Source organism: Heterocephalus glaber, unplaced genomic scaffold (genome assembly GCF_053883595.1).
Source record: "Heterocephalus glaber isolate CG9 unplaced genomic scaffold, H.glaber_assembly_v1.0 deba00001444, whole genome shotgun sequence".
Classification (NCBI taxonomy): domain Eukaryota; kingdom Metazoa; phylum Chordata; class Mammalia; order Rodentia; family Bathyergidae; genus Heterocephalus; species Heterocephalus glaber.
In genome coordinates, this window is record NW_028258297.1 from 7,168,316 (window position 1) to 7,192,765 (window position 24,450).

The 24,450-nt window shown below is 45.4% G+C and overlaps 2 protein-coding genes across 4 annotated transcripts in view; one reads left to right on the plus strand and one right to left on the minus strand.

The window, feature by feature from the left end:
* Positions 1-13,954, minus strand: part of Aco2 (aconitase 2) — a 39,637-nt gene extending 25,683 nt beyond the window's left edge. Inside the window, exons 1-2 of one of the 3 annotated variants that reach the window (XM_087213422.1) lie at positions 13,574-13,954; positions 12,065-13,490 (exon numbers count right to left, since the gene is read on the minus strand). In XM_087213422.1, coding sequence (XP_087069548.1) covers positions 12,065-12,100 — 36 coding nt within the window. In that variant the 5' untranslated portion in view covers positions 12,101-13,490; positions 13,574-13,954. 3 annotated transcript variants of the gene reach the window in all.
* A 432-nt stretch (positions 13,955-14,386) lies between these two features.
* Positions 14,387-23,873, plus strand: Phf5a (PHD finger protein 5A). The gene is made up of 4 exons (XM_004845516.4): positions 14,387-14,532; positions 14,934-14,957; positions 15,667-15,833; positions 23,242-23,873. The coding sequence occupies exons 1-4, from the start codon at positions 14,481-14,483 to the stop codon at positions 23,329-23,331; spliced, it is 333 nt and encodes a 110-aa protein (XP_004845573.1). The 5' UTR covers positions 14,387-14,480; the 3' UTR covers positions 23,332-23,873.
* Positions 23,874-24,450: the final 577 nt, after the last annotated feature.

Consider the following 24,450-nt stretch of genomic DNA (forward strand, 5'->3'; position numbering starts at 1 on the left):
CAGAGAAGTTGTATCAACCCATGGAAATCCCCCATTGTCTGAGTCCCAGAGGAACCAGACCCCGGATGTTGCCAGCTGGCTCTGGTGCATACACAGGGAGGGCAGAGGGGACAAGACAGCATGTGAAAGCTCTCATCCCACACCAGCTGTCACTCCAGGAACACCTGAAGCTCTTTGAAAACGAGGATCAAGCCTCAGCTCTTATCTCCGTCAGGACCACCTGGCACAAATCACAGCTACAACCAAGATCTGTTGACTAAGTGGAAGAATGAGGAAAGTCCTATGTTCCTCATCCCTCCAAAAGCCAGTGCCTGGGCCAGGTGAGTGGCCAAGCCTATACCAGCTACTCAGGAGGCTGAGGCAGGAGGATCAGAAGTTCAAGGCCACCCTGGACTATTTAGCAAGATCTTGTCTCAAAATAAATAAATCTAAAGGACTAGGGGTATAGCTTAGTTGCAGAGCATTTGCCTAGCATGAGACCATGGGTGCCACCCTCAGCACCAGACACACAAAAGAAGGTGCCTGCCTCCCCTCCCCTTGAATATGTGGACTTTCCAACTGACTACCAAGAAAGAAAATGTGATATGTGATGCTGTGTGACTTCTAAAACTAGATCATAAGAAGGACACCTTCTGCCTTTTTGATATGCAATGAGGGACTTGTAGGAAGGGATGTATACTAGTTACTTTTTTTTTTGGTACCGGGGATCAAACTCAGGCCCTAGCACTTGAGAGGCAGACACTGGAACCACTGAGGTAAATCCTCAGCCCTTTACTAGTTACTTTTAAACTGTGATGACAACCTTCACAGGTATGTTATGACCAGGGAAGAAAAAATGAATTCAAAGAAATCAGAAAGAAAGAGGGCTTCCTTCCCCATGGTTGGAGTTGCCAGGGAAACTGGCTGTGCCCGGGAAAGGGAAGAGGCAGAGCTGAAGCCACTGCCCCAGGCTCCCTTCTCTGTGTCACCTGGACAGAAGCCATTACAGCTGCCATTCCTGTTCAGGTCACCACATGATGAGATCAAAGTATGGTGTGGAACCGCACTCCAGCCATCACCCATCTTCAGCTAACAGCTGCAGCTGTGACCTCCCCAAGGCAGGGCTCACAGCCACTACCACCCCACTGGAAGCCCACTTGGCACAGCCTCGCCGTCTGCCACACTGGGCAGGTGTGAAGGACCCACTAGTGACACATCCAGGGACCTCCAAAGTGCCAGAGTACCAGAAGAAAGCAATACAAGGCAGCTGTAACCAGCCCCACAGTGGGAGGAGCCCAGCACACGGGAAGGGGCAGAGACCTGGATTAAAATCTGGCCTGGCTATTTATTGTCTGAATGACCTTGGATAATTTAACCTAAGCACTCATCTCTCCAGTCACCTTGACAACCAAAAGAAAATACAGTCTCGAGTAATGTTTCTAATTACCCGCCTGTTGATAAGTATGCACATCCGCCCCTCTGTCCTCCTCAAACAAGAAACTGTACACACTGTTCTTAACTTTTCTCATTTATTAATATAGCCCATTTTTCCAATGCCTATATATAACCTATCTATTTTTGCAAACTGCCCTAAGAGTTGGTTTCCTTAGAAATAAAAATGAGTGTAATAAGGCCTAGTGCCTGGCCCAGTAGGTAAAACCATACATTTGAGGGCCAGGGATTTAGCTCAATGATTCCACTGCCTGCCTCAAAAGCGCAAGGTCCTGAGTTCGATCCCCAGTACAAAAAAAACCCAACTCATAAATTGAAATCCTAATTACAGTACTGGGAAAAGGTAAAGTCCTGATTCCCAGCAGGAAGGGGACAGTTAAACCAACTATGGATGACACAGCAACACCAAAACATAGGCTAGCTGGGCATGGTGGTGCACACCTTTAATCCCAAACTGCTCACAAGGTTGTGGCAAGAGGATTGTAAATTCAAGGCCAGCCTAGGCAAGATCCCCCCCCCAACACAAAGTAAAATAAAAAGGGATAGGGATACAGGTCAGTGGTAGGGCATACCTGGCATGTGTGAGGCCTTGGGTTTGATACTCAGCACTGCAAAATATAATGTGCTAATCCAGATTATAGTTTATTCATAAAGACAGAATCCTGGCTGAGTGCCTACAACGTAGAGACAAGTGCTGTGCTAAGCACCTTGCATGTGTTATGTCATCCACTCTGCAACCACCCGGTGAAACAGCTCCTCTGAGCATCCCTTTCCCAGAGGAGGCTTGCATATGACAAGAGAGACGAGGCCCAGCAGCATGTGGGACTGAACTCTGCCTCACTCACTTGCCTGCTGCTGCTTCTGTTCCCTCCTGGCACCCCCAGCACGGAGATAACTTCACAGCATTCAGATCAAATGAAACCACCTGAATGCTTAGCTTAATACAACGCTGCTCTGCTCTCCAATGAAAATGTCCCCTCATGAGATTTGGGCACAGTCCTGCACATCTGTAATCCCAGCACACAGGAAGCTGAGGCAGGGGGATTGCAAGTTCAAGGCCAGCATGGATTACACAACAACATGCTGTCTCAAAAAAAAAAAAAAAAAAAAAAAAGAACAAGTGAAAGAACAGTTGGCACTGACTGCAAGGACTTCCTGCCATCTGGCCATGCTCCAGGTCTACATTGTCCACTGTGGCAGCCACAGCTATGTGAGAAATGTGGCCAGTGCACCTGAGGAGCCAATCCCTCCCCCACCCCCAGTTGAACCCAGGGCTTTGGCACTCAGCTACATCCCCAGACCCTTTTATTTTTTGAGTCTCACTAAGTTGCCCCAGCTGGGCTTGACCTTGTGATCCTTCTGCCTGAGCCTCCCAGAGTGCTGGGCCCAGAAAGAATGGGATTTTTTTTTTTTTTTTTTTTTGAGACAGGGTCTCCCTATGTAGCCCAGGCTGCCTCAGCCTCCCAGAGTGCTGGGATTATAGGCATGCACCATGGCACCTCGCTGGCCATTATAGATTCTGAAAGGACCTGCTGCAGAGCCTTTGCACATGCTATTTCTTCCTCTTGGAATATTCTCCTCCCACCCCCATGCCCAATCTGCTCTGTCTGGGTAACTTCTATAGACCTTTCAAACTTCAAATAAATTTCATATTCTCAGGGGCTCCCTCCTTGAACCCCCAACCCAATCAGAACCTCCTATAACTTCTTGACATTGACTTGTGAAATGACATTTGTCCCCACTAGTTTGTAGGCGCTACTCTGGGAGGGATTGTGTCTGTTTCTTTTCCTTTCTTTTTTTTTTGATTGTGTCTGTTTATTTACCCCTAAATTCCCCCTGCCAAAACTCTAAGTCAAATAGCCAGGTAATGCCACGTAAACAACAGCAGTTAAACCAAGAAATGCAGGGGTTTTTTTGGTACCAGGGATCACATTCGGGTCCTTGCACTTGTGAGGCAGGTGGCAGAACCACTGAGCTAAATCCCAGGCCCAAGAAATGCAGCTTTTACTTTACCAGGAAGCTTTCCAAAGCAGAGTTAAACTTCCTAAGGCGGGTTAAATGTGGACCAGGTTCAGCTGACCTCGTGAGAGCCAACAGTTAACAATCATTTACTAATCTTAACTAATCTTAGATGTTCTTGGTTAAAGTGTACAAAGGTTCAAAATAGTTGAAAGACAGTTAGGCAATACCTATCAGAGTGTAAAATGTTTGTCCTTTTCACCAGCTTTCCCCCTTCCAAGAAGCAGTCTCATTAAAATGCTCAAACAAGGGTTGGGGATGTAGCTCAGTGGTTCTGGCGCCTGCCTCACAAGCGCAAGGTCCCGGGTACCAAAAACAAACAAACAAACAAACAAATGCTCAAACAATGAGCCAAGAGACAGGCAAGGGCATTCACCGCAGCACTATTTGTAAAAGAATATCCCAACTGTTGATAAATAGGGCACTGGTTAAATAAGTTCTGGCTCACCCACCATGGAATGCCATTTTACAGCTGGTTTTTTTTTTGGTACTGGGGATCAAACTCAGGACCTTGCGCTTTTGAGGCAGACGCTGGAACCACTCAGCTAAATCCCCATCCCCCCCTCCTTTTTATTTTTGAGACAGGGTCTCACTATGTAGTTCAGGCTGGCCACGAACTCACTATGTAGCCCAGGGTGGCCTCAAACTCATGGCAATCCTCCGGCCTCATCCTCCAGAGTGCTGGGATTACAGGCATGTGCCAACCACACTCAGCTCCATTTGGGGTTTCTGTTTGTTTTGTTTTTATGTAGTACTGGAGGGTGAACCCAGGCCAATTCCTACATCTGGATGCCAGGCAGCTTGAACCATCATTCGTACACGCATGACTGTCCCATAAGTGACTCGACAACTTGTACAACCACTGGGACAGTCAGTGCGAACATGTTAACCTGACCTTAAAGCAATGGAAAGCTATGAAGATCTAAGCAGGCTCATGACAGGATCAGATTTGCATTTTTAAAAAGTCATCATTGTGGCTGCTATGTAGATAAGGCATTTGAGAAGGGCAAAAGTATTAGAAGAGGTTGATGGTGGCTTTGGAACCTCTTTTCTTTTTTGGGGGGGGGGTACTGGGGATCAAACTCAGGACCTCCCACTTGCGAGCCAGGTGGCAGCACCACTGAGCTAAATCCCCGGCCCTGGAACCTGTTTTCCTGGAAACACATCTGCATTTTAATATTTGAGTGCCTTTTTTTTTTTTCTTTTGGTACCAGAGATCGAACTCAGGACCTTGAACTTGGGAGGCAGGCAGTGGAACCACTGAGCTAAATCCCTGGCCCTTGAATGCCTTTTATGTGGCAAGCACTGTAACACAGATATGAAGAAGAGTGAAACAGTCCTACACCCATGTACCTCAGTCTGACCAGGTCCAGCAGTAAATACAAACCTCAGGTAACCATTGCAATGGCAACTCACACAAGGGGCAAGACCGGAGCACAGGGAGCACGGAACTCTGCTGGGAGCCCAGTGAGGCTTCCAAAGGAAGGAGTGCTAGACAGAGCTGTGCAGGCAGGCAGGTGTTCGTGAAGCAGTCAAGGAGGACAAGCACTGTGCAGAAAGACGGGTAGGGTGCAGCTCAGCAGTGAGCACTTGCCCAGCGTGTACAAAGCCCTGGGTTCCATACCCAACACCAAAGAAAAGACACTGTATGGAAAATGCTACAAGCAGATTTAAAAAATCATTTACAAGGGAGTTTTTTCCTCCATTATAAAAAGTAGGACATATTTCATGGAGAAAATTTAACACACAAAACACCCAACTTTACAGACTTCCTAAAGCCCATCCAGGGACCTCTACTATCACTTCCCACCAAACTCCCTGGCTCCAGGTACCCAAGGTACTTAATACTTGGTGACTCCAAGGGAGGAACCAACCACTGGTCTATGTTGTATCACTCCTGCCCACAATGCCTGGCATGATGGCAGGACTCTGTCCACCCCACTGCACCTGGCTCATACCAGCACTGCCCACTAAGGGCTATGAGTCAGTGGGCACCAGCACACAGAGCAAGCCAAGAGCTGACGGAAGATGAGTGTCCAGATAGGCAGGGCTCCTGGGGAGGCTGGGTCTCGTGAGGCAGCTGTGTCAGCAAAGAACAGAGAAGTCACAAGTCAACGTGCCACTGTGGAGACACTCCAACACAAATGCCAAGTTCCAGAAATGGCCCAGGCCCCAGATCTGGAGGGTCCACTTAGAATCTCAGGTTCCCTAGCTGTGGGATTGTTGACCTTCCCAACCCTCAATTTCCTCTTCCATTAACAATGGAAGCAAAACAACAGACTTTGTGAAGATCAGAAAGAAAGCATGGCTTTGTAAATGCAGAGAAAAAGTCTAGAACAATAAGCATGGAATTCCTATCAGTGCCTGCCTCTGGGCCCTGGGATGGGGAGAAAGAGAACTTTTCGGACCATACGGTATTGTGTAAGAAAACATACGAGAGCAGAGGGCTTCGCAGCAGGGGTCCTGGCAGGCAGTGGATAAATGGAAGCTGCCGTTTCTCAGTCCTCCTGGGGAATGAGCTGGTGCTCTGAGCATGCTGCCTGCCTGTAGCTGATGAAAGGCTCACAGGCTGCTTTCTCACCATGCCCTCCATCCCCCAGGGCAGGCCCTGAGCACTGGGATGGCACATTTTGGGACCAAAATGTAACTGAGGGGGTCTCCTCTGTCTGCACTTGAGTGCTGAGCACACACCCAGGCTCTGGAGACACGGCTACCCTAGAAGGCCACCCAGATCAACAGCAAGATGGAGTCAAATGCCTGGTTCTTCCTGCCCCTGCAGGCTTCTCAGCAGCCTTTAGGCTTAGTTCTCAGCAACAAACTGCCCAGAATTTCCTGGCAGGGAAGCTTCAGGTTGGCACCATCTAGGTGGGCAACAGGAATGCATGTCAGTCAACACCTTCCGGAGTGGAGCCATCTTCCCACACCTCCGCTGCCAGGTTCTCACAATTTTTTCCCACCCTCAGTAGGCTGCGCCTGGCACCTCTCCTAAGAATCCAAAACTAAACAATTCACTCCTGCCAGCAGGCAATCAGCTAGCTTGGTTGCTAGGGCAACCAGCAGGAACAAAAGTGACATACACCCCTTTTCAAAGGCTTGGAAGGGAGCTATGTCTCTCCAAGTCACAGCCTCTAAATGGGAACCAAAGGCAGCAGGGGCTCCTTTAAGATGCAGGATGATGGATTCACTCATCTGCCTCATTCTCTCTTGCTTCTGGCTTAAGTGGCTGACACTCTGGGTGCAGAAAACTGCATACAGATCCTGAGCCCTGCTCTGCACCAACACCCTCGGAAAGAGCATGCTCTGTAAATCCCAAGGCAGCCTGGGAGCTCAGAAAGAACAAAGCTATCTCTGTGAGACTCAGCCCTCCGACTCACTGGTATCTGGAGCAAGAAGCATTCAGAGCTCTGAAGAGACACGCACACAGCCGCCCATTCCCCAGCTGAACCTTGTCCCCGAATCAAGCCTGCCCTGCAGAAATCTGGCTTCTGTCCCCAGCCCCCAGGGAGTGTGTTCTGGAGAAACAGTCTGGCCGAGCCATAAAAAGCCCAGGTTCTGCAGTCCACCATATCTGCACTTGGAGTCTGGCTCTGCTGCAAGTTGGACGGGACCACAGATGAGCTCGTTAGCCTCTAGGGGCCTCGCTTTCATCATCAGGAAAACAGGCTAAAAATAACTCTTGTTAGGGTCTTTGTGAAGGACAAATGAGTTAATGTTTGTAAAACAAGACCTAGTTCTGTGACTGTCACAGGGCCTGCACTCAGTATGTGGTAGCTCAGGGGCCAATGTACCTTCTCTGCTTCCCCAGGCAGTGACCAGCATTTCTTTTTCTTTTCTCTCACCACATAGTTCAGGCTGGTTTTGAACTCACTATGTAGCCCAGGTTGGCCCTGAACTGGCAGTGATCCTCCTGCCTCAGCCTCAGTGCTGGGATTACAGCCATGCGCCACCATGCTGGCCTGGACCAGCATCTTCGGCTGCAGCCTAAACATCCAGCACCATGTCCCTACCACAGATGGGGGCTGGGTCTGTATTCAGGACTCCTCCTAACTTGAGTACAATGTATTGCCCTCATTTAAATGACTCCTCCCTCCCCAGCAACACAACTTGCCCTCCCTCCTGAGTGCAGGCATGCTATGGAGGGCGCGGGTGCTTACAATACGGTAGCAACACCAGCATCCTGCAGAAGCAAAAGGGCCCAGCTACAAGGCACTGAATAAATTGGGGGGGGGCTTAAGAAACTCCTGATACCTCTATGGTACCTCCCACAAACACCCCCAGAATTAAAGCTCACAGTCAGAAGCTGCCTCAGTCTCTGCAGGGTGAAAGTAGAGCTTAAATTCATACTTAAGGGTGACAATGCAACATTACGTCAGCAATCACATCAACCATGTTGTCCCCCAACTTGGGGAATAAAAAAACAGAACCAGCAGACTCATTTCTACCTCAATCCTCAACTCAGAGAAGTACCAAAGAGCTTTTCCTGAGCATCTACTACATACCACACAGCCAGTATCCAGGAAGATTATGGGAATAAGAAATTTCTGTGTGTGTGTGTATGCACATTCTCATGTTCAGGAATACACAGTATTGGGGATTGAATCCAGCTCCTTCACACAGAGCTATATTCTTTTTTTAATTCTGAGACAGAGTCTTGAGCTAAGCTGCTAAATTGCCCAGGGTGGGCTCGAATTTACAGTCCTCCTGCCTCAGGCTCCCAGAGTGCTAGGACAACAGGCATGGGCCACCAAGCAGAACCAGTCTTTTTTTTTTAAGGCAGGCAGATAAATGCTGCCATGATGGAGTATAGGCATCTGTGGGGACTGGAGACAAAAACCAACACTCATGAAATTCCTATGTTCTGCAACAGATTGGCCCCAAGTCTTTTACACATACAGTCCCATAACTACTATGTGAGGCAAAAGACACCATACATCCAGATGACCAAAATAAGGCTATGGAATGTTAAGTATTTTGCCCAAGCTCATAGCAAAGGTGGAATTCCAGACATGGCTTCAAAAGGGGCTATCTTTTCCCTTGCCCTAAACTCTGCAAAATGAACCCAAAAAAAGTTTGCAATGCCTTTCAGGGGCTCTTTCGTTTCTACAGGTCCATTTTGGGACAATATACGGGAAGTTGTCTATGCTCAATATTAGAAAAGGCCTATTCCAGTTGAGCCTGGTGGCACAGGGATGTAAATGTGATACTCTGGGAGCCTGAGGCAGGAAGACTGCAAGTTCAAAGCCAAGCTAGGTAACTTAGCAATTTAGCAAGACCCTATCTTTAAGTGTGAAGGCCTGGGTTCAAACCCCAGTTCCAAAAAAACCAAACTATCAAACAATATGTCAATTATACCTTCAGAACCTTTTTTTTCTTCTTTCTTTTTAAATTTTCTTTTCCTTTTTGGCAGTGTTAAGGATCAAACCTAGGGCTCACTAGGTAAATGCCCTCTCCCTCCCTCTCTCTCTCTCTCTCTCTCATTCAGTCTCACTATGTAGTTAAGGCTGGCCTTGAGCTCACTAGGTGGTCCAGGCTGACCTCAAACTCATGGTGATTTTTCTGCCTCAGCCTCTTGAGTGCTGGGATTACAGGCATACACCACCACACTCAGCAAACGCTCTTAGTTTAAAGACTGCAAGAAACCTCCTGCAGCCCCTTGCCACCTTCAAGCTCAGAGGCACAGAGTCCATCAATGCCTTCCATATCTGAGGCTGGCAGAGCCAGGCAAGTTGAAGAAAGCCTCAAGCCTAGGAGTCATCCTCTCAGTGCCTCTGACTCCTCATTCAACCATCTGCCTCTGAGCAGATCAACTCCACCCCAGAACCCTGGTCCCAGATACCCTCACCAGTCCTTAGCAACTCTACCAGCCCCGGCTGCCCTCCCTGCCTCCTCTTTTGACCTTCTATGGTCCATATTTGCACAACACCCCGAAAGATTCTTCTCAAGCAGAAATCAGATCATGTAACCCCTTGCCTTAAAACCTGCCAGTGGCAAGCGGAAGGACCCAAGTTCAATCCCTGGTAACCCCCAAAAAAACCTGCCAGTGGATTTTCACTACACTAGGAGTAAAATCCAATTTCTTTACTGAAGCCTGCAGGATCCCCACCTCCTCCTCAGACCTGGCCCTGTGCACACCCCAACTACCTTGGCCCTATGTCCTCTCCCTATACCCTGAGCTCACACCTAGCGCAGGTGCTCTGCACATGCTGCTCCTTTTACCTGGAAGCTCTTCTCCCAAAACACGGAATGGCTGCCTCACCACTAAAGTCTTCGTTCAAATGTCACCTTTCCTGTGAGATCTTCTCTGACTACCTCTGTTAAAGTCATGCCACATCCCATACCTACTCTCTCTTCCTTCTTATCCTATTTTACCTTCCTCATGGCATTCAGTAGCTACAATTTTTTTGTTGTCTACTTAATTATTTTCCATCTCTCCTCCTAGCTTTGCCTCTGGTGTCCTCAGAACTACAGGCATGTACCACCATGCCAGTTTTAGCTCCCTCATTCTTTTATTTAATTAATTTTTTGGTACCGGAGATCGAACTCAGGACCTTGCATTTGCAAGGCAGGTGCAGCACCACTGAGCTAAATCCTGGCCTGCTCTTCTTCCCTATTTTTGTTCACTACTGCATTCTAAAAGTCTAGAATAGTGCTAGGCATTAAGCTTTCAATAAACATTTTAGAAAACAATAATCAGCAGGGGAGGGAGAAAATGAGCAAGGTGAGAACTTTTTCCTCTCGCGAGAACTGACGTTTTGGCAGCGGCAGAGCAATAAATTCAATTAAAGAATATCAGAAAAGTATATGGAAGATGTATGTGGCATTGTTTGTGGTTGTTAAAACTCCAGCCAAATATTATCCCCACTGTAAAAAACAAAACAAAAAGAAGTTCTACTTGCAGGATGGGCATTGTTCTTATTCCTTGTATACAAAGTTTCCAAAACAGACCCAGAATATCAAGAATACAATCCTTATGAAATATTAAATTTGGATCCTGGAACAATAGCAGAAATTAAGAAATAGTATCGTTTGCTGTCACTTAAATATCATACAGATAAAGGATGTGATGAAGTTGCATTCATGTGGAGAGCAAAAGCTTATAGGGCCAGGGATTTAGCTCAGTTGTGTGGGTGCCTGCCTCGCAAGCACAAGGGTCCCGAGTTCAATTCCCAGTACAAAAAAAAATCTTATACGGCTTTAACAGATAAAGAGTCCAAAAAAAATTGGCAAGAATTTGAAAATCCAGATGGGATTTTCAAGCCACAAGTTTTGGAATTGCCCTGCCAGCGTCGATAGCTGACCAGAAAAATTTTGATTTCCTTGTAGATAGATTGGCAATTATGGTTATCCTTCCAGTTGTTTGTGGATTCCTGGTGGTTTCGCCTGATATGCTATAGTGGAGACCAGATTTTAATACGCACAACACAAATTTATATACTTTCTCCCACACCCCGAACCAGGGATCGAACTCAGGACCTTGTGCTTGGAAGGCAGGCATGGTGCCACTGAGCTAAATCCCCTGCTATACATACTTTGTTTATAAAACCCGAAATATGGCCATGAAACGTCTCATCATGGTTTTGGCTGGAGCTTCTGAATTTGATCCTCAGAATAATATAAAACAAATAAAAATAAACATTTCAGGAGCAGTTAGTTTGGAAAGCAATGGTGTGCTCCTCATTGTGCCCGGGATGCCATTCTCTTCGAAATTTGTGTACTAATTAATTCACTCACTCAAGTCAACAGATGACCCCAGGAAAGCATCACAGTGAACACCTGACCACATAACCTGTTCAAAATTCAAAACAAGTTGCAAGCACAAGATCCTGAGTTCATCCCCAGTACCAAAAAACAAAAACAAACAAAAAAATCAAATCAAGTTTTTTTTTAAAAGCATGGCATGTTATAGAAAACTTCTGCCAAAGATATCAGACTTCTTTTTTTTTTGGTACCAGGGATCGAACTCTGGTCCTTGCACTTTTGAGGCAGGCGCTGAACCACTGAGCTTAATCACCAGCCCCAGACTTTTTAGTGAGCTGACATCCCAGATTCATGTGACAGTGGCTACATGACCTTCCCAAAGCCACGTAAGAACTCTGACTTCCCCAAGGTCACGAGAACTCAAACCCCAGTACTTAAGGCAAAACCAAACTGAGAAGTATATTTAAAGTCCCAACCCCTCTCATTTACCATCCATAGTTATATGCACAAAAATACATATTAAAAACCAGAGAGCAAATTCAGCTTTTCAAAAATCTTCCCTTACATTTTCTTCATTGTTTCTTTCTTTTCTCTTTCTTTCTTTCTCTTTTTTTCCAGACAGGGTCTGGCTATGTAGTTAAGGCTTAACAATGTTTCTAGAGCAAGCAGTGGGTGCTCAAAAAATATGAGGTGAAGTAGGAATAACTGCATCAGTAGAGTTCAGCAGACATGACTACTAAGTAACCATCACTTTTCACAAGTATCTAAGCACAAAAGAGGTACACATGGAGATTTTTCAGCCGAGGTTAGCTGGTCATAACTTGAGACAGCCTGGCTATCTAGGCATTGTGTTATAATTCAAAGTGAATATGTAATACTGTTCATTCATTTTAGATAAATGAATATACAAGTAGACCTGAATTTTAATCCTGATTCTACTTTTGGAAGTCATCCAGGCTCTCAAGATCTTGGATTCTCCACCTACAAAAGAGGTTAAACTATATGGTTGTAAACATATTCTACTTGCTCAGCACATTAAAACAACCCAGGTACTCAATATTTACTTAATAAAGATCATCCCCAACTGATAATGGAATGAATACATGGCTCAAGGTCACAGGACTAGGGTGGAGCAGGAACTACAGCCTGGTTTTCTTTTTAGACTATTCTAACACTTATACTTTCCAAAATCCTTTTCAGCTAAAAAAGGAACATTATTCCTTTCTCCCAAGCTCAATAAGTCATTTATCATATCCAATAATCTTGCCTGACTCCAGTAAGACAAAGGATAGCAGGAAAAGAAGGAAGTATGTCCACATCATTAACCTTGAGACTCAAAGACCTGAAGAGATAAATAGGTACAAGTTCCTTGCGTTTTCTCAGAATTGAGATCACAAGTATTTTCAGATAAATGCTGTACGGTTTAAATTTAAGCAGTGTGATGAAAATAACTGCAAATAACAATGCTTTCTGAAGAATACAGCACATAGGTTCTTTATTATTTCTATAATCAAAACTTATGCCACTTTATCCGAAGAAGAGTCACAAAAGTAATTGTAAAGGCTTGACACAGAATGTCTACAGAGACTTGCTTTATTTTTATTAACAAAATACACATTCCACATCGAACTTCTGAATATAACACCTTCATGCGAGGTCAAGTTAGGGGTGAAATAACTCCTGACAGTCAACTTTCTAGATGGCTTATAATAGGAGAGTCAAGGTCAAACTGTTGAGTCTCCTTACCCTCCCAGCTAGTATTTGAAAAGCTTCTAATTGTGAACTCGAAATACTCTATTCTGTACTCTCATAAATACAAGCAACCATACCCTGAATCAGAAAGTTCTGGAAGGACAGGTTGATATGAACAAGATTAGCGGTTGAGGCTAGGGATTTAGCTCAGTGGTTCTGCTGCCTGCCTAGCAAGCGCAAGGACCTGAGTTCGATTCCCAGTACCAAAAAAAAAAAAAAAAAAAAAAAAAAGATGAGCAGTTAACAGGATTACCGCTTGGGTCACAGAAAACTTCTGAGATAATCTGAGAGCTGGAACTTTTATCTACTTTTCTTGCAGTTTCATCCCCTACCAAGTGGAAAAATTCATCTCTCATCTGTTTCATAAGATGATTACTCAATCAAATGGTATTAGAAAATATTAAAACAGTCTTGAAATCGGGTGCTAGTGAGAAACGACTGTTATTATTACTGATTACTACGTCGGGCACACTCCCATTCTCGGCTGTAGGTTCCGACAGGTCCTTGATTTAAAGGTGGTACAGGGTACCAGCTTCTCCAGACTCCAGGCCTGGGAATCGTAGAAGTAACTGGCTAGCAAGTCTCTGTTACTAAGAGATGAAAAATGTAGACTTCAGGCACTGGGCCTAAAGGGCTCAAAAACCACTGCGCCCCCCAGTCACCTTGTCCTCACCTTGAGGAACAGAAAGACACTCTAGAGGAGAGTGGTCCTCAGAAAGGAAAAAGAGGTGCCCCTACTCTTCTCCGGGCCGTAGCTGCTCAGACACAAGCTTGTCGTGGGGCGGAGACACGGCCAGGAAAGCTGAGTGCCAGGGACGCCTTGACCTAGGGCAACGGAGGAGCGGGCAAGGGTTCTGGGACCGCAACTCGCACTTGCACAGGAAAAGCCCGCCAGATGTCGGGCCCGCCTGGTTTTGCCTCGCCCAGCGCCTCAGGCACCGGAGAAGGCACCCCGCCCCCGTAATCCAGAAGGCCCTGAGCTTGCTCACCTGCAGCCGGGTCACCAGAAGACTGTAGGGCGCCATTTTGTGCACTGACAAAGATGAGGTCGCGTGAAAGTGACGTTGCACGCGACGCCTTTAAAGCCTCTGGGAAGGGCGTGGCTTGAAGAGCGAGGCGTGGAGGCGAAGGCGGGGCCTACCTAGAGGCGCCGGAGCCCTCCCGAATGCAGTGGGCGGAGCTCTTGAGAAAGGAACTAAATCGTGAGAGGAAAAAGAGCGGCATACAAAAGTTTGTAGAAGCACGCTCAAGGCCCAGAGTTCAACACCCAGCACGAAAAATATTCGAAGAATATTTAGGGTTAGGGTAGACAAAAATGTTTTGTCTACGAGTAAGTTTTGGTTATCTATTCCCTCCAAATCTGGGAAAGTACCTTTTCAAAACCTTCATGCACCTGCCAGGACCTGGCTGTCCAGCCGTGAGGGAAATTCGCGCGAGAGATAGCGGGATTTGGTACAAAGATTGTGAAAGCTGATGGAAGCCTTAAGAACCAATCACGGTGACATGGAGGCAGGAACCATAGGGGTTAAAGGTCGGAAGGAAGTCACCGAAACTTCCGGCAGCCCTCTTGGGTAGGAGTTATGGCTAAACATCATCCGGATTTGATCTTTTGCCGCAAGCAGGCTGGTGTTGGTGAGATGGCGCCCTGACCCGGGCTGTCTGGGTTGAGGTGGTGTTAGGAGCTGTGGACTAGGGGTTTCCATAGCCTCTTAGGTCTTCCCTTGAGGCCGCCACGTTTCCCGCCTCAGGGTCGCTGGGTATTGTGAGAGCGCGCGCATATGTGACCTCTGACGCTAGGACAAGGGTGCGTGTTGGCCAGGCCAGAGAAAGATTGCCTGAGAACTGGGAGGAGCTTCAGGAGCGTGCTCCGGGCAATGGGTTTGGTTCAGGTAGAATCTAAGGTTGAGATGCCTGACCCACCGGGCTCCCTTCCTTCTTTGCCTCTGTCCCTACCTTCAGCTCAAAAATGTACTTCCCCGCTTCCTCAAAACCTTAACTCTAATTGTACTGTTTCCCTTCTTTGGTTTTTGCAGCCATCGGAAGACTGTGTGAAAAATGTGAGTGGAACACACCCTCCCAACACCTCAGCCCTTCATTTCAGTTTTTGTGAACCCAGCAAAGGGGCATTTCCAGAGCAGATGTGCCTGGAAGTACGTGAATGCGGAATGCCAGCATACAAAGCCGCCTCCTCACTCCAGCTTGTGCACTTGAAACATTTAGGTTTTGAGAAAATGTTGAGCTTTGGACATGGCAAATTGCCAGAGTAGCATGAACCTTTCCAGCATGAGCGTACAAGCGCGCGTGTGCACACACACACACATACACACACATTTTGCCAGCAATTACATAGATTTGTAACTTCCCAGGTGCTGTTCTGAGTTCTTTACATATACTAATTTATTAACTTTTTTTTTCCTTTACGGTACTGGGAATTCAACCCAGGGCCTTTACACTGAGCCACATCCCCTGCCCTTTATAAAATTTTTTTGAGATAGGGTCTTGCCTAGGCTGGGCTGGAACTTGTGATCCTCTGCCTTAGCCTCCCAGAATGCTGGGACTACAGGCGTGCACCACCAAGCCTGGCTCATTAATGTATTGAGCGGATTGAGATGGACGCTAAATAAGAAGTTTTGTGATGCCAAAGTAAAAGAGGGCCCCAAAGTCACTGTCAAAGGGTGACTGGTATATTTTCTCATAGCAGCAGAGGCCAAAGGACTTGAGGAAGCTCTTGCTAGTGAACATGACTCCCTTCTCTTTCCCTTACAGGTGATGGCAAGTGTGTAATCTGTGACTCCTATGTGCGTCCCTGCACCCTGGTGCGAATATGTGATGAGTGTAATTATGGCTCTTACCAGGGGCGCTGTGTGATCTGTGGAGGCCCGGGAGTCTCTGATGCCTATTATTGTAAGGAGTGCACCATCCAGGAGAAGGACGTGAGTGTATACAGAGCTTTCATCTGACCTTTCTTCCTCTTATTTTGTCATAAACTTTGCTATCCACAGCAGTGTCCTCTGGTCTGTGGAGATGACTGTGTTCAGCAGCTAGTTACCTAGGTTATAATTTCTTCAAGTTCTATGAGCCAAACTGGGTGTTGTCCAATAAAGGGCAGTTATTTTGCATCAAGGGCAAAAAATGCAACAGAAGCAAGTCTTTGTCAACACCAGCAATTTGGAAAGCCCTCTCTCTATGCCTTTGATGTTTCTTTGTGATTATTTTTATTCAGAAACAACACTCTGCATTTGTAAGTTCTAACACAGTGCATAGTGTATAATAGCCATTCAGTGGTTCTCTTAAGTCTACTACTATTTTTCTTTTTCTTTTTTTCCTGGTACTGGGAATCGAACTCAGGACCTTGCGTCTGGCTTCGGTGCCACTGAGCTAAATCCCTGGCCCTTGAATCTACTATTATTAAGGATAGTTGGGATGGGTGTGGTGGCAAAATTGAATTTGGGATAATTCAAGTTCATTTTAGCTTTAAGCAGTGAAGAAGGTTTTTATTTGATATTGCAGGATTGCTAGTGGGTCTTCCTTATGTTTTTGCTCTTTCATTATGTAGTGGCTTTGCCTTTTTTTTTTTTCCCCCCTTGGTACTGGGGATTGAACCCAGGGCCTTCTCACTGAACTACATCTCCAGCCCATTTTCTGTTTTTTATTTTGAGATGGTTTTATTGAGTTATCCATGCTAGGCTGGAACCTTTGATCCTCCTGCCTCAACCTCCAAGAGTGCTGGGATTATAGGCATGCACCACTATACCTGGCTTGTCTAGTTACTCAGTTCCTGAACCAAAGGCCAGGAGAGGGGCTTCTAGATCAGTGCCAAAGGCACATTTTACCCTTGTTCTTTAAATTAATACAGCAACAGTGTTGGGGGAGCTGGAGGAGAGGACCATGAATCAGCTAGTTTTCATCTTATGACCAAAGGAAGTCTGCTGTAGTCTCACTCCCTCTAGGCAAATAGAGAGTACATGGTTGGTTACCTAATCTAGGATAAGGCAAAAAAAATACATACATAGTACTTCATATTCCCATTAGCAAGGAGTAGGTCATTTGTACATGTTATCTCCCTTATTCCTCATAATAACTTTGATAAATAGGGATTATTATTATTATCTATCTCATTTTTATAGTTCTTTCCTGACCAGTAAGTGGCAAAGCCAGCCTGATTCAACCTGTGTCTCCATTACACCATACTGTCCTCCCTTTCATAAGTTCTTTTGAGTGTGTGCCAATGGTAAGCAAAAACAACCCAGTCCCCTCAGCAGTCTATGTGGAGATAATGGACCAGACAAGACTTTCTTACACCATTGAATCTGTTTAGGAAAATGAGAAAAATCATAGATTAAGTAGCAAAAACATAATTTCAATTGGTGATTTGAACATCCTGCTTTTCTAAGCTCTGATTTCCATTTACCTTGACTGTCAGATCATATCCTGTGTTCTACAAGTGTGGATCTGGCCCATGAGCTAGGTTATACTCCTTCAGAGGAGGGACTTTGGTTCTCGTATTTGTCTTTCCTTTTCCCAGGTCTTGGTACAGTGCCTGACTTCTAGGGCAAGCATTGTACACATTTTTGGTGCTGCCCCTTTGAATTATCTATGAGAGTAGGAGTCCCCTTTAGAGTCATTGATACAGAGTAGGTGTTGTAATTACAATTTCTAGTCTATAAGCAGTGAAGAGAAGGAATGAACAAATCTTAAATTAGCTAGAGTCCATTTAAGGACAACACTTTCTTGAACTTTTGCACGGTTAAATATCTAGAGTTTTTATCTGGCATAAGCTTGCAATCAGGGAATGCTTAATAAATGTTAATTGCCATCTGACTTGTCTGCATGTGGTGTGTGACCTGATAGCTTTGGATCCTCATGCTTCATATCTGCCCCTGAGAATTATTCTAGATGTCACTTCCCCGACTTTACATTATACAGGAATGTTCTGAAGATATTTGAGATGACATCTAACTCACATTTACCCAGCACTAGTTTCCAAGGAACACAAAGCTGTACAGTGACATGATCTAGCCTCTCATCCTTACAGATCATGTAGATTAAATGCTCAAGGCATTTTCCTATGCAGAAATCTTCCTACAACAAAAGCCACCCCCATTATTGTTCTCCCTGCAACTTGCATAATTTATAAGGGAATTGGGCCAGTAAGCTAAGCTAGGTGTCCTCATTTATAGTTTTTCAAAACCACAGGAATGATCAGGAGTCGGGAGAGTTGCTATGAATGGCGGTATCAATGGACTAAGTTGTTTCTTATGGTGCAGCATCATGCTAATAGCCTTAACCCTTAATTCCTTTATTCCTTCAACTTGGCATTTTCCTCATCTCTCCTAACCAGAGTAAGAAAAAATAGCTGTTTAACTTTTTTTTTTTTTTTTTTGCAGGGGTTTGTTTTTTGTATTGGAGATCAAACCCAGGGCCCTCACAGTGAGCTACATCCCCAGGTGGAATAGAACTTGTGATTCTCCTGCCTCACCCTTCCAGAGTGCTGGATTACTAGCATTTACCACCATTCCTTGCTATTTTTTTATGGTTGTTGTGTTAGGGATTGAACCCAGAATCTTTGCACTGAGCTGTATCTTTAACCTCTTTATCTTTTGTTTATTCATTTATTTATTTGTTTTTTGAGAAAGGTTTCACTAAGTTGCCCAGGCTGGGCTGGAACTTGTGATCCTCTTGCTTTGGCCTTACAGGATTGGGTCAGCACACTGGTTTGGAGGGGCAGGCCTTGGGTTGTAGTTCAGTGGTAGAGTGCATACATAGCATGCATGAGGCCCCAGGTTTAATGCCCGGTACCCAAAAATAAACAAATTTTAGCCCTGCCAAGAGGAATTAAATACAAGAAATAAGATTTTGTTGGGCAGGAATGAGCTTTAGATGGTAAATCATTGTAATATTGAAGAGATTTCCACCACCACCACCACCACCACTCCCGGGGTGGTATTGATCATCCTGTTAGGATTCATGGTCTAACTTCTCTGTTTTAACCATTTCACTATGACTTTCTCAGCTGGGTATGGGTGTGTCCATTCTTTTTTTTTCTTACTATTTCTGCCATCTTGCTCCATTTAAGTAAACAGCAGAGTACTTAGATGAAAAGAACTTGAAAATTTTCAAAGTTAATTCACAAATTTACTGTCCTCTACAACTTCCTAAACCATAGTAAAGTTGTGTATTTTGCCTCTGGGAAGTGCTATTAGAAAAACACCACACTAGGAGGCAGAAAACCCAGGTTCAAGTCTTAACTTTGCTCCTCACAGGCTGTATGGTCTTGTGGAAATTTCTACAGAAACAAGTAGTAGTCCATGTTGCCCCATGGGTGCATTTATGAAGAGCTAGGTACAGGAAAGTCTTCCAAAATAAAGTTTCAGACAGAAGATGTGCTAGTTTTGTGATGATCCCTTGCTGGTGTGCAGTCTGCTCTTTACCTCATTGGTAGTCATTAAACAGTTGCCAAGGGGATAAACAGCTTTTCACCTTCTGTGTTAACAAAGCAGGTCTGGCCTCTGGCACCTGTTCATAATTTGTTACCAGTGATGCTGACTCATTTTCAGTAACTGTGTTTTTGTAATCTCACATTTTGTTAAGTTGCCTTTTCCCGCACTTCAGTTCTGTACTTACTTCTCTTTAGTGCATGATTTGTATTGGTTTTAAAGTACTGCTTAAAAGTCTGGCATTTGTATTAGTGGTCCAGGGTAATTTTTGTAACTTCTTTGCCTGCCAGAGAATGGAGTTGATTGAAGCAGCCCTTTTCAGAAGGGAAACCCAGAGACACTGAGGACTCCTTGTCTGTCGCTACAGAGGCCCACCTGAGGGTTTTCCTAGAGTGTTTTAGAAGCATGTTGTGATGAAAACAAGCACCTGACACCTTGCTACTTTAGAGGGACTCAAAAGTCTTTTGAGGGGCTGGGGAAAGAAGTTGAGTGATAGAACACCTGCCTACCCTAGTATCCTTGGGACCCCAAGTTCCACCCCTGCACCGAAAAAAAAAATTCATGCCGGGCATGGTGGCACATGCCTATAATCCCAGCACTCCAGAAACAGGCCAGCCTGAACTACGTGGCGAGACTCTGTCTCAAGAAACCAAAAAAAAGAAAAATCTTTCCTAAATGAATAGAAACCTCCACTTGATAGTCTGAAAGTTTTTTGTTTGGAGATTTTGATTTTAATTTTTGCAGTGCTCTATCACTGAACTACATCCCTAGGCCTTTTTATTTTTTATATTAAGATAGACTTGCTAAGTTACTAAGTTGCCCAGGCTGGGCTCTGTCTTGCAGTCCTCCTGACTTAGTCTCCCAAAGTGCTGAGATTACAGGTGTGAGCCACCACAACGGGCTTCCAACATGGTGTTGTTTTGGCAATACTGGGTATTGAACCCAGGAAGTGCTAAACTCATCTTAGTCCCCCCACACACTACCGTGTGTGTGTGTGTGTGTGTGTGTACACCTGGGGATTGAACCCAGGGTCTTTGCACTGAGCTACATCCCCAGTCTTTTGGGAAAAGGTCTTGCTAAGTTCCCCAGGCTAGAACAGAACTTGACAGTCCTCCTGCCTCGGCCTCCCAGAGTACTGGGATTGCAAGCATGTACCACCATACCTGGCTCTTTTTAATTTTTTTTTTTTTGGTACAGGGGCTCGAACTCGGGTCCTTGCGCTTGCGCAGCAGGCGGCGAAACCGCTGGGCTAAATCCCCAGCCCTCTTTAATTTTTACTTTGAAACAGAGTCTCAGTAAGTTGCCCAGGCTGGCTTTCAGCTTGTGATCCTCCTACCTCAAGTAGCTGGAGTTACAGTCATGTGCCACCTCACTTGGCTCTCCAACATTTCTTCTACATCCCCAGCCCTCCCCAGCATTTCTTAACAGTCCTCCCAACTTGGGGACAATCAGGAAACTCCTGTAAAACATGTAGAAAAGAACAAATGGGAATTTAGGCAAAGCAATAGGAAAGCTGTGAGTGAGAGGAAACGGTAAAGCCCAAGAGGCCAGGAAGAGCTGGAGTAATGCCTTAGTTCCAGCTGCTTGCTTATTTTTGCAGTGCAGGGCCTACCTATGGAAACGGCTGATGTTTGTTTTAGGTAGTTTCTTATAACCGGAAAGGCTGGCTATATTCCAGAGGCTGTTCCTAAATGTCTGTGGAACCATTTCATCTTTTTAATTTTCTCAGGTAGGTTCTCCCATTTTAGTCATTTTATATGTCACTAACTGAGACTGTGAGAGGTTAACTTACCAAGGTCAGGTTCCTCCCTGAGTGAGGACAGAGCTATGCAGGTCCCTAGCCACCTGGTGCCTCCCAGCAACCTCTGGGGCTCTGTAAATGCCATCTGTAAACCCCAATCTGCCATAGGCCCTTGTCACAATGAGGAGTACAAGAAGGAGAGGTAATGAGTCAGTAAGGACAGTTGAGGGAATTTGTCATCCAGCATCTCCGAAGCTGTGTTTAATATCATGGCTGCTTAGGCTAGGGAGAAGCAGTCCTTTTGTTTTCTAGAAAATCAGATGATGTTAGTATGTGTGCTTTTTTTTAAAATTAATTTTATTGGTACATGTAGATATACATAATGATCACATTCATCATAGGGAATTTGTAACTACATAATACATCTTAATTTTTTCCCATTCCCCCCTTCAATCCCTCTTCCTCTCCTTATTTACAAAAGCTGTTTCCACTTTTTCTATTCGTTCTTTTCTTGTCCCTTCTTTCCCTTCCCCCTCACCCCTCCCTTGTTTCCCTTATCTGAATATTTTCCTCCCATTTCTCAATATCTATTATACATTTTTTTTATTTTTTGGTACGAGGGATCAAACTCGGGACCTTGCGCTTGTGAGGCAGGCGGCGGAATCACTGAGCTAAATCCCTGGCCCTGTTATACATTTTAGAGAGGGCCAATCAGTCCTATAAGTCTCTTAATTAGAAGTGGAGTTCATATCCTCTTCATCTTCACTGTCACTACCAGAATTTAGACCATTATCTTCTCTCATCTGATCTTCCAGCCTAACTCCTCTAGTGTTTGTTCTTGTACAAAAATTTTTATACAGTGATGCTATCAGCCCCCCAAAAATTCAGATGAAGGGAAGCGGGCCTGCACAGACTTTTTCCAGCTACAACTTCCCTGGCTTTCTTCCCATCTCCCCAGATCGGCAGGTGGAGTCAGCAGTCCCACAGCACAGGCTTCCCAGGGGTTTCATGAAACCACTCAAGCTCACAGAGTATAGGGGCAGCATGTCATTTTCAGTCAGAGAGCAGCCGTCAGCAGCCAGGGCTAGTACAGGAGCACTGTCCCCCCCAGACTGTTGAATGCAGTGAATTAATAAGGGCACATCATACCCAGGATTTACAGTACTGAAAATGCAAAGTACTATTTCCTGACATCTTCAGGTTTTCCCCTTTTGTGTTAGTCTCTCCTTGGGACAGTATAGGAAGATTGGAGAGTCTGGTTTGCAGATGGCGGTGACCATTTCTTAACCACTCCAAGAAAATCCTTGGGCATAAGAGTTCCAGACTCAGTTCATTTGGGCACAGTGGCACTTGTCTGTAACGCCAGTGTTCCAGAGGCTGAGGCAGGAGGACTGATGCATGTTCAAGGCCAGCCTGGGCTACAGAGCAAGCATTTCAGATTCTACCTCACCTGTGTGTGTCTGCAATAAAAGTGCTGAGAATCCACCATTCTAAATGTAATTGCATTCACTGGATAGAGAGCAGCCAGACCCTGGGGACACTGTTTTGTTTGTCACATCTATTATTAATGCATATTGGTTATACAGGTTAATGGGTTTCATTTTGGCAGATCTGTACATGCATGTAACCTACCTTGATTATTTCAGATGTTTGATAAATCCTTGATGACGAATCAAGAAGGATAACTGGAAAGATAACTAAACCATTAGACTGATAGTTATAAAATGGTCATTGAAAACTCTGAGAGAGAGGGATGGAGCAGTGCCGACTGATAGCCTCTTGGTTAAGGAGCTAGGGATGTTTGGACATGTGTGCAAACACATTGGTATCTTTTTTTCTTTGTGGGCAGTGGTCCTGTGGATAAATCCCAGGGCCTAATACATAGTAGGAAAGAGCTATACCCCCAGCCTTCTTTGTTGGTTTTTGTTTCGTTTTGTTTTTTGCATTATTGGGGATCAAACTCAGGACTTTGTGGTTTGGGGGGTTTTTTTAGGACTTTGCTTTTGAGGCAGGTGCAGTGCCACTGAGCTAAATCCCCAGCCCACCCCAATCTTCATTGAATCCTAGGGTGAAGAGTTTAGCTTCCTCCTGGACTAAATTTTCTCTTCAGTCCCTCTGGATTCAGGCTCGAAAACTTACCAGTTCCTTTATTCTGTTTTCCAGAGAGATGGGTGCCCAAAGATTGTCAACTTGGGGAGCTCCAAGACAGACCTCTTCTATGAACGCAAAAAGTATGGCTTCAAGAAGAGGTGATTGGCAGGTGGCCCCTGCCTCCCCCATCAAGCTGCTGCAGCTGCCAGAAAAGACACCCACAACCACGGGCCCAGCGCCTCACCGTACCCACCTGCTAGCGTGCTGCAGGCTCACCGCCTTTCCCTCCCCTCCCCACAGTGTGGGCTGGGGTGGGCTTGGAAGAGGATTCTTCACCCAGGAAAGACTGATAGATTAGTTCATGGTTTTTTTTAACTCTTGAGAAGCAAGCCTGTGTTCTCCACATTGATGTGTTCTCTACTCCACGAGCTGCTTAGCAGGAGTCCCTTTCTTGTGACAGGGTGCCTACTGTGAAGCTGCTCCCCCCCCCCCCAGAGCTCAGCATGTCCCTCAGCAGCTCCAGTGGCAGTTGTCCTCGACAACCCTTTGGGGTGTGGCAGGGAGCGATCAGAACAGTAAATGTGATGCAAGCATTTAATCCTGTAACACCAGGTGGTGTGGGTTTCAGGTTATTTTTCTTCTGAGACATTGGAAACCCTTTCTGTTGCTATCGTATTAATAAAGTTGGTGTTTATTTTCTGGTAGTCACTTTCCCCATGTAACTTAACAGTAAGAATTTATTTTAGTCATCCAAAAATTGTTGACTCAAAATAGAGGTAGTGGGATTCATGAAGTACCCTGCCCAAGAAATACCACTGAATGGAATTCAGAACAATCTGTGATGTTAATGGTAGGTAAAAAAGTCATTTTTAGAAATTTTCCCTTCCTATCCAGTTTGAATTTTGAACTGAAGAGATGGCTGACAATCCTGGAGAGACAGAATTAAATTGATGAGTTAGGCGCACTCAGACTCCTTTCATAATGTGCATATGTACTCACTATGAATGTGTTCGCTTCATGGGAAAACAAGTCTCTACCCCAACTGGATGAGTCTGGGTTTGTCCAGGGTTTTGTTTTGGGTCAGCAAAACTGTTGATTATGTACCAAGTGTCCACAATTAAGCTGGAGGATAAGGGGCTTGACTTCCTGTTCAACCCAGAGAAGTACAAGGAGGGGTGCTTGGCCAAGCTTGGGGGTAACTGAAGGCAGGGGAGAGCCACAGCCATGGGCTGCTGTGGCACCCCCTGCCCCCCACCACCAGGGCTCCTTTTCCCTTGCTCA